We start from the raw sequence: 11,135 nt of genomic DNA, 5'->3' as shown, positions 1-11,135 counted from the left end.
GTAAATGTAGTTAATAGGAATATTTACAGATGCAATGATCACTTGAGAAAGAATCAAAGGTCTATACTGTGTTACTGAAACTGAATACTTTGATTTCACCTGAACGGTAATTACAAATATAAACACGGCCACGTTCATCTACACAGACTCCGAGCGGGAACGAGACACCATCATCTTTAGTGAGTATGTTTCTGACAAACTGTCCCGATTCAGTCAGATGAACAGCAGTATGTTGATAGTAGTCAATAACAAGGATGTCACCTGTGCTGGTACTTGTGATACCACCTAGAAGTCCTAGTGTTGTGTGTCCTGGTGTAGGGTTGGTGAACACAACGTCCCCCTTCAGCAGTTAGGCACAGGACACGCCCGGAACCGCCATCCGACACAAGGATGTTTCCTGTTCTTGTTGTACAAAGAACGTTAGGAGTATATATGATTTCCTTTCCATGTCCAGAATATCCACACATCTATAAGAACCTGCTGCTAGTGTTGATGGTGTCAGAGACGTTACACCCCTGTACTGCTTCCTGGTTGTGATGGTCGACAGCAGCACCAGGTCAGGGTTCACTTGAACTGCTACAATCTGTCTGCTACCTGGCAAGGTGACAGCCACCTGGTTATCTTTCAGCCTTGTTATACCCCACGGTCTACCTCCCAGGCTGAGCTTGCTGTGACGTCGTTGTTTGTTCCTGGTGTAGAAGGACTTCACACTGTTGTTCTTGTAGTCTGTTACAACCACTGTGTATGTACCATTCACAGGCAACACTGTTAAGTCAGCAGGATTTACATTTTTCTCGTCTCCATCTACCTTAACGTTAATGGTGTTCTGTAACAAAGGAGCAGCCTTCAGGTCCACCACGTTACGAGGGTTTTGTGACACAGGAGCAGCCTTCAGGTCCAGCACGTTACGAGGGTTTTGTGACACAGGAGCAGCCTTCAGGTCCACCACGTTACCAGGGTTTTGTGACACAGGAGCAGCCTTCAGGTCCACCACGTTACCAGGGTTTTGTGACACAGGAGCAGCCTTCAGGTCAACCACGTTACCAGGGTCTTGTGACACAGGAGCAGCCTTCAGGTCCAGCACGTTACGAGGGTTTTGTGACACAGGAGCAGCCTTCAGGTCCAGCACGTTACCAGGGTCTTGTGACACAGGAGCAGCCTTCAGGTCCAATACGTTACCAGTGTCTTGTGACACAGAAGCAGCCTTTAGATCCAGTACGTTACCAGGGTCTTGTAACACTGGAGCAGCCTTCAGGTCCAGCACGTTACGAGTGTCTTGTGACACAGGAACAGCCTTCAGGTCCAGTACGTTACCAGTGTCTTGTAACACTGGAGCAGCCTTCAGGTCCAGTACGTTACCAGTGTCTTGTGACACAGGAACAGCCTTCAGGTCCACCACGTTACCAGAGTCTTGTAACACAGGAGCAGCCTTCAGATCCAGTACGTTACCAGTGTCTTGTGACACAGGAACAGCCTTCAGGTCCAGCACGTTACCAGTGTCTTGTGACACAGGAACAGCCTTCAGGTCCAGCACGTTACCAGTGTCTTGTAACACAGGAGCAGCCTTCAGGTCCAGTACGTTACCAGTGTCTTGTGACACTGGAGCAGCCTTCAGGTCCAGCACGTTACTGGTGTCCTGTAACACAGGAGCAGCCTTCAGGTTCAGCACGTTACTGTTGTCTTGAGATATAGGTGTTGTCTTCAAGTTCACCATACCGTCATACTGGACATCTATCTCACCCAGCTGTAGATCGTCCAGAGCTCTACTCAGCATGTCTCCGTTCTGTATTAACATGATCCTGGCTATCCTCCCCCTCTTCTTCACGTCCACGTCTCCAACAACCTCCACATCACCGGCCTCACATCCCTGATACATCTCATACACGTCCATGTCACACTCAGATCGTAAAATCTGGTCTATCAGCTCAGTCTGTTGTCGGTACATATGCACTGATATTTCACTCGACTTTATGTCGGCTGTCAGTTGTTCTATGTGGTTTTCGGAAACTTCTTTCAGTTTATGAAGGAGTTTATTTTCCATGAGAGTTATCTTCTTTCTCGCGTTGTTACCAAAAGACGTGATGTCATGTTCCATTTTGGCATATCGAGCTGTTTCAGAAACCACGTTCACTTTAACAGCATCAACTTTTGCTTCCATTTGGATTTGCTTCTTCGAAATAGTTTCCTTCATATTCAACAGCTGGGACTTTAATGCAGGTAATTCCGACTCCAGTGTGACGACTGATTCACATTTCCTGTGATAGATAACACAACAGGTGTGACAGGTGACTTTCTTGCAATCTTTGCACAGGAATTTGATGTTTTCATCCTTGTGTTCTTTGCACTTGATGTTTCGTTTCCTGGGGATAATGGCCTCACTAGTCAAGTCAGTTGTGTCGTGATGACGAGTGGATGAGATGCGACTGTGTGCCCTAGCACATACGTCACACATAGCGTCATCGCATTCCGAGCACCACACAGTCGCTGGAGTTGTCTCCCCTTCACGATTACAGCATGTGCATTTCTTCGTATCTGGACAAAACAAAGTTGAATTAAAAGCAGCCAGCATTGTATCATCGAGTGTTTGTTCTCATGTCTGTCTATTTAAGGAAGGTGGATTAGCCTAGTAGTCAAAGCGTTCGATCGTAACGTCGAAAATCCGGGTTCCCAGATGGGCACAATGTGTGAAGCCCATTTCCGGTTTCCCCCACTGTGATATTGCTGTAATATTGCTAAAGGCGACGTTAAAATAAACTTAGTCATTCTGTCTATATATGTAATGATACATTTTTTGTGGTTTGTGAATTGTTGTTACTAGTTAATATTAGTGTAAGCTACTTCACGACAGGATAAAAATTACAAAGATATCTGCAAGACTTACTTCAAGAGAATTCGGAAATTTTAGTGATTGACATTTTGACGATAAATACCCTACATTTTTACCTTCAACCAAAAGATTTGGAAAACAACTATGCAGTACCACTACATTCGTGAGTATTGTGGAAGTACAAATTGAAATACTTATCAGTAAATAATGAATGTATTTTCAATTACATGTAGATTTAGAACAGTCATTTTCACATTGAGTAAGAGGCGAACATGTGTTGGGACGGCTACAAACTTTATACGACGACAACAGACGAATAATTAACAGATTGTAGGTCTAGCTGCACGTGTTTATCCTTCCTTTCTGTTGAGTGTGATGCAAGACACATCCAATAGACCATCATTGCTGTAACCAGTTCAGCATTCAGCCTTACCTTTACATCCGGGGCCAAAAGTGTCCAGCAGCCCCTGGATGACAAAGCTCGGTTTGACGTCATCCGCCCACTCATCTATTGGTCTCTCAGGGGCACTCACTTTCGTCATCTTGCTGCAGAAAGGACACAGCAGAGACTTGACATTGATAGCTTCCGGTTTGGTTTTGGTGTAGTTGACGACACATTTCCGACAGAATGTGTGATAACAAACAAGGGTGCATGGATTGTCAAACACCTCTGTACATATGGTGCATGTGAGGAAATGTTCCTCCAGTTTCTGAGACGTCGCCATCTGCAAACAGAAGAAGCACGTGTAATACCGTATAATATCTTAACTATAGTAAGAGTTCATTTCAAATGTAAACATACCAGCGCTACCACTGTAGACACTGATGAACATTAGCCACATCGTGACTTGAAAGTTATTAATTCATAATAGACACGATTAAATTGGAAAACCTGCCAACGAAGAGCAGTAAACTAACTAGACTATCACAGATAGGGAATTAAAACTAGCATGTAACTGTAAAATTCGACAAATTTTTTATGGACAATGCAAAATATAAACGGGCTGGAGATCACCAACAACTGAAGGTAGATCACAACACCAGGGACTCATCTGCAATCAGTATTATGTGTGCCCACCCTGGGAGAGAAGAACAGCCTGGTGGTGTGTTGTCTTGTGCATATCCCACAGGTCACAAATCAGTCAACGTTGGTCACGGGGTCTTTGGATAGGTGATCGACTCTTTCAGGTTGTGGGATCTCGGTAATGTGATGAAGTGACGAAAATGAACCAGACTGATTCTGCCACTGTTTAACATTGGTGTCCATACAATCACACTATTTCCGCCAACTACCTGGACATCCAGTTTACGTTTGATGCGTTCATGGAGACTTCTACACACCCGACATCTTCCATCTACACCACGAAGGAACAATTATGACACGTGCACTTGGCAACACTGACGTTATGGATGATGAACTAGCCCAGACAGAATGATGTTCAACCAATCAACCCCTTGGCCAATATCCATACATACACAACATTTAATACAAAACCAAATTGAGAATCATTATCTTTTAATTGAGTTTAGAGTTTGATAGTGTGCTTCTTAATCCTTTTGACTTGTCTCTCGTGATTTTTAAGCGATTTTGTTATCACCACAGTCGCGTTTACAAGGTCAGTGTTCGTGTATTGTCAATCAAATATCAGATATCGATATCAGCACTTATTTGCATAAGGAAAGTAGACTGGTGTCAACTGTTTTGCACCAGCAACAACACGGGCCATAATTACTGTATAACAGGTGTACTAAATGACGAAATGACAGCCCTAATAGTTTTCCACCTTGAGTCAGTGTATCCTTACGTCCTCAGACCGAGGCACCTGATAATAGGCTGTACATATCCATATACCTGTACATAGTGAAAGGAGACCAAGCAACACAGAGGGAAGGACTCAAACACGAACTATAAGACCATTACCTCCGTATTACTTCACACCTTGTAGATTGATCACCGAGTAATGCCGTCGTTATATCTGGCCATTGTTAGAATTGTAGAGGAGAAATCTCGCAAATATCGATCGCAAGTCAACTCACCTCCACTTCTTCGTTCCACCCTGACGGTGAAGGGTGAGACTAGGCCCTATAACAAACGGGTACTGGTTAGCGACTACGTATAACCCCGTATTGGAACACGACATAAATACGACTTTAGAACATAACTTAACTGTAAACTTTAATACGCATAGATTTGCATTTTTCTTTGGTTAGTCTCACATAGAGGACTTCCATTTCCCCCAAAGTCGCTGTCAACAGGTGCATTTGAGTTTATTGTCACGTATATAATGGCCTGACCTCGATTGCATAACTCATTTCCATAACGAAAGTAGGCTGTAAGAGATTAAAGTAACATTTGACACTATACACCCATACTGTCTCAGAACTGTATTTTATGTAGATATGATAGACATAGTAATTAACTGATGCCAGAGTATCAGTAAGTCCACACACCAACTTGTGTGAGATCGGGGTAGTCGTGTCCCTGTACATAACGAAAGTAGACACGTCAACACAGCAGTGGGCTGGTCACACACAGGCAACATAACACCATGGCTGAATTACCACACGCAAGAAAAATAGCACCATGGCTGAATTAGTACACTATTACCACCGTATTCCTTCACACCTTGTCCATCAGTCACGGAGTAATGAATTCGCTATGGCCGGACATTGATAGATTTGTAGTGTAAATGAAATCTGGCAAATATTGACAGCACGCCCACTTACCTTAACTTCCTCGTTTCATCCATCCGTGATAGCTGCTGGTAAGCGACGGGTTGTCGCCGAGCCGCCAACTACCCTTCATAGAAGGCTTGTAGGCGACAGGGGTCAAGGGTGTCACGGGAATAACACGATAACGCACACAGCGTTTTGTTGTTGCTTTCATTCTGCGTGAGGTTTCATTTGAATACAGGAGTATATAACTTCATTTCAAACCTTTCTTTAAACTGAATACCTAAACATATCGCAATATCCGTAGTGCCGTGGAGGGGGAAGGGTAAGCGGCTGGTCTCGTCCGAGGTTGGGTTCGAAGCCCCACATAAATACAATGTGTGACGCCCATTTTTGGTGTCTACAGAGGTGATCTGTTTGTAGTACCTGACATCTGTGTCTGCGTTTTCATCATGCTGACGATTCAGTTGCTGGTGGTCTATAGCCCGTTTTTATATTGTAGTGTTGTCTATAGTTATATTTTGTTTATGATAACGTACTAGTTTTATGGTTTAGAGCTGTGGTACTCTAGTAGTTTTACTGTCCTTTCATGGCAGTTTTTAATGTTCTAAATTTATTGATTTTAATGTTGATATAAATTATATTGTTCTCGTCACGAAATGGCTGAAGTATTGCCAATGTGACGTTAAACTTTTCTCACTCACTCACTCTTGTTGACGATCTGGAATATGACAGAGCGAAACGACTTCAAACCTCGTTCGTGATCAAAGCATGTTTTAGTTGATACCTGCACTGATACAGGTCCAAGACTGGGTGAAACCCACACGCACGGGACTGGTGCTGAGATACCTCATGATTGGACACAGCAGAATTCTGGCATGCCCAAGGGATGCAACTCTGCCAATAGCGGTGCTTCACATGATTGGTCCACCCACGGCCAATCAAAACTATTAACAACGTGTGCAAGTGGAGAATGTCTTTGGGCAATTTGATTCTTTGTTGACAACAAATATGTTTTTTTTTGTTTGTTTTTTTTTTCTTTGTGTGTAATGGCAACTATGACAGTAATTTCACTGTCTGTCTTGAACCACAAAGTTGAACCAACAAACACGGGGGTTCAGTCGACTATGTACTCTGCAGAGTTGTGTCCCATTGGCACACCAGACGCTAGAGATTGTGGGTTCGAATCTCACTTTTCCCCAGTTGAGTTTCTATATGGGTCAGTGCCACACACGTGTTCCTGGGTTTCACAAAAACACAAATGTCTGAGATCTGCATTACCTCGGGCTTTCCTACAACTGCGTCATAACTGTAACTAGATATGACACCAAAACTCACTCACTCTCTGACCAAAATACATTGTACATGAACATGAAGAGAGGATTCAAAATTTCTTTCTTAGATCAGATTTATAGCATCACATTTTAATATTAATCGTTCTTTCTTTCCAATAGATGGTACGAGGGATAAATTCCTATTGAAAATCGAGTTATTTGAAATATTTTGTGTAATTTCTATGTCTGAGAAAAACACCTTTTCTTTGAGATATATCCTAGACAGAAATGTCTTTGTATTTTCACATGTTGATTTACTTTGGTCATAGCTATCCATCATGAAAACTATCTAAACCCCCCGTGTCACCAGACATGTTCTTGAATGTTGATTACATATAACACAATTATAAATATAAATCTAATCTTTGGGTATGTTTAATAGAGCTAGTAATATCAGGAATGGTGTCAAAAGCTTTCACTTTTATCTTATATTTGATTAACTATAGAGACCAAAAACCTTACATATTCAAAAGAAATCTATACTAAAAGTAGAAAGTATACCACGCACTGATATTCAAAATGTTGGTGGTGAAAACAATGCAAAATTCTCCCTTAATGTAACAGCTCACGCCGAGAAAACACAACTCGATGTGGGGCGTGAATCCGTTTATTGTCGAGCAGATTAGCAGAAGAAAAATACCCTGTAAACATTTCCTTATAAATATAAATCACAGTATGTTTGATATCACAGTAGTATCACAGATTAATTAGCATGTATATTATGAGAAAAGAAAAGGGGGATAAAAACTGAAAAACATGTAACGCATGATCACACTGAACAAAAAATAAATATATTAATAGCAAACTGTTTTCCCTTTGAATTATTTCACTTAGATAATGATACTGGGTTTGTAATAGGAATTCAATATAATAGGTATGTTCTCCATATGAGAATGAAAGGTTTATGTTTAACATTTCATAATTATTCAAAATTAGCTCACCCGTCTATAAGACAAAGCAACGCCTTTACCTCCCTGCCCGACGGCAACGTGATGATAAACCTTAGGAACACAACATGTCAAATGTACATATATTACACGCATCCATAACTGACACACGCCATGCATTCTCATTCTTAGCAGCCATCATCACAGCGCGTACATTCTACACACGAGATGACTTGCAAAGAATTCATATGTGAATAAAATGAGAATACAATATTTGGTGTTAATACTTTACTGCCTAAACCAGTTTAGCTAAGCATAACGTTTACATTTTTATATTGCTAATATTAATGACTGTTCAAAAGACGTTTTTAGCCTAGAACAGTAGTTTAACTTCATCACTAATACATTATAACCTGACAACTTTATAAACCATTTGTACAACCATATCTAAACTAACCTGGTGACAACTCCGGTTTAGCCTAAATATTCGGCACTCAATGACAACCACAAGGCACCATGAGGTATCATCTTATTGAAACAGGTGATCTAATCAGCCAAATCCTCAATATTATCTCAAAGATTCCCACTAACATGAAATGCACGTGATATGCATATTCATCAACCTGACCTACAAAGACAACAGGTAAAGAGAATACCATGAATGATACTGTTACCCACAAAACTGTATAACACGATAATAAGGAAATGTTTTCGTATAACTTTTTTATTGATTTTTAAATAAACAAACTACAATGTAAAAATACGTGAAAACGTCACTGCTGCATTAAGGATCCACCAATACCTGGGCTTCTCATAGATCATGCAGATTTTGTTATTTCAACGAAGTTGATTATGTTTTCTAAAGTATCAAACAGTAGTTAACTAAATTTGGGTGTTTTAAGTGATGATCGTAAGCTGCAGGGATGTAATAACCATTATCTCTGCTGACTGTCGGGTTGGGTCGTTTGATGTAGACTGTCTAGGTGAGTTTTCTTATCCTGCAGTTTGGCCGCCTGGCTTCCTGAATGGGGTTGGGTCTGTTCTGAAATGGCTGACTTGGAGTCTCTGGAGGGTTCAGGATTACTTTTGTAGATCAGATTTTGATAATTAACTATAATACTTAATTTGAATCGTTTTGAAATGTCCCATAGATGGTCAAGTTATTTGATATATTTTGTCTATTTTCTATGACTGAGCAAAATGTATTTCCATGATATATCCCAAACAGGAATGTTAATTTCCGCTGTATTGAGATCTACTTTGGTCAAAATTAGATCGTTAAAAATGTCTAAAGCACCCGAGTGTTAAATTTTGATTGCACACAACACATCATCATTGCTAGTACATCTAACATCTTTTTTCATCATGCTTATCAACAAAGAACGTCATTCTTCATCATTTCATCAATCACACCACTCGGTAAATCCATCTCATCATGGACAGACACTGACGTTACCATGTGAGTTTTTTTTTGAAAGAGGATGGATGACATTTGACGCATCTCACCAGTAAATTTACTAAAGTTGTACACATTATGTGTTCCAAGAGGATCCACAGTGGAGATAACACGCGCCTTGACTTAACCTGCAATATACACATAATTGTTTACACAAGTATTATTGATTAATCAATACATTACCAAGGCAACAAACTATTATACAAATTAGAATCGAAAAATGTCTCAGATCATCACTGTGGAGTAACCACGGATCTATAATTCTACCTCATACATCTGTTTGATACCAGTAATATCACAATAATTTCTCACTGACAGGTGTGAAAGAAAGAAGGTTCGTTTGTTGTGCTGGAAAATATACCTTAGATTCACTACAATGGATACAGCTTCCATAATATCTTTGGTTTACTTTGAATACTTTGATTTCATCTTGGTACCAAGTACAAACATACACACGGCCACGTCCATCTACACAAACTCCGAGCGGGCACGAGACTGCAAAGGCAAGACTTCCCCTATTTCAAATGTGTACTATGCCTTTTTATATCCGTTTCTGAGATGTCGCCATCTGCAAACATCTGCAAGAAGCATGTGGAATACAGGGAAATACCTAAACTATAGTAGTGTTCATTTCAAACTTTTAAACATATCAGCGCTTCCAGCCGACAAATTTCACTGATGATGACAGGAATGGTATATGGAGAAGTCGACAGATCAAGGTCATCAGCAATCAGTATCATGTGTGCCCGCTCTGGAAGACAAGAACAGCCCGGTGGTTTGTGGTCTTGTGCATAGATCCCAGGTCACAAATCAGTCAAGGTTAAACAACTGCCCGGTATTTTTTTCTGTGATGAAAATGAACCAGATTTCTTTCTGCCATTGTGTAAAGTTGGTGTCCAAACAATCACACTACTTCCACCAACTACGAGGACGTCCAGCTAAAGTTTGACGCAAAGCGTTCATGAAGACGTCTATACATCTTCCATCTCCACCTACAGGCAACAATTATGACTCGTACACTTGGCAACACTGACGTTGTCCATGATCAATTATCACAGACAGAATGATGTTCAATCAGTCAACAGGGACGGTGGGTAGCCTGGTAGTTAAAGCGTCCGCTTCTCACGCCGAAGACCCGGGTTCGATTCCCCACATGGTACAATGTGTGAAGCCCATTTCTGGTGTCTCCCGCCGTGGTATTGCTGGAATATTGCTAAAAGCGCCGTAAAACAAATTCCACTCATTCAGTCAACCACTTGCCCCATGTACATACATACACAGAATGTGATACAAAACCAACTTGAGAATCAATAATATTTTATTGAGTTCAGATTTTGATAGAGTGCTTATTTCTTTCGATTTGTCTCTTGTGAAAGAAGAACAGTCGCGTTCACCAGGTCAAGGTACGTGTATTACCACATATCGATATCAGCTCTCATTTGCATAACGAAAGTAGACTGGTGTCAACTGTTTTGCGCCAGCAACAGCACTAGCCATATGAATACTTACTGTTGAACAGGTGTATAAAATGTAGAAATGACAGCCCTATTAATTTTCCATCTTGTATCAATGTATCCTCATGTCCACAGACACCTGACAGTTGGGTGTACATGTCCATATACCTGTACATAGTGAAAGGAGACCAGGCAACACAGAGGGAAGGACATGCACATGCACTTCTTTCATTGCTCTCTGTACCTGTCCGTCATTTTTACCCATTATACGACTTTAGAGCCTCACATTACAATACGTTTAGATTTGATAATATACTTTTCACTTTTGTGGGTTTATTAGTCTCTCGTAAAAGGAATTCATATCACCAGAGTCCCTCTCAACAGGTGCATAGATGTACGTTTATTGTCGTGTGATGTACTGATCTGAACAGTGAAACTCATAACGAAAACTTATGATAACGAAAGTAGGCTGTTGCTGATTGCCAAACAAATGCAATACATACA

General features: G+C 40.9%; 1 protein-coding gene across 1 annotated transcript; it reads right to left on the bottom strand.

The window, feature by feature from the left end:
* Nucleotides 1-349: 349 nt before the first annotated feature.
* LOC124282943 (E3 ubiquitin/ISG15 ligase TRIM25-like) lies at nt 350-4,853 on the bottom strand. Its single transcript, XM_046718995.1, has 6 exons — nt 4,767-4,853; nt 3,261-3,552; nt 1,611-2,532; nt 1,360-1,384; nt 926-1,069; nt 350-826 (listed from the first exon to the last, which is right to left on the bottom strand). The coding sequence occupies exons 2-6, from the start codon at nt 3,550-3,552 to the stop codon at nt 350-352; spliced, it is 1,860 nt and encodes a 619-aa protein (XP_046574951.1). The 5' UTR covers nt 4,767-4,853.
* Nucleotides 4,854-11,135: the final 6,282 nt, after the last annotated feature.

The sequence above is a fragment of the Haliotis rubra genome, unplaced genomic scaffold (assembly GCF_003918875.1).
Source record: "Haliotis rubra isolate DU_JTF1 unplaced genomic scaffold, ASM391887v1 Scf307, whole genome shotgun sequence".
In the NCBI taxonomy this organism is placed as follows: domain Eukaryota; kingdom Metazoa; phylum Mollusca; class Gastropoda; order Lepetellida; family Haliotidae; genus Haliotis; species Haliotis rubra.
The sequence above is the reverse complement of the archived record's forward strand: the minus strand, read 5'-3'. Positions and strand labels throughout refer to the sequence as shown.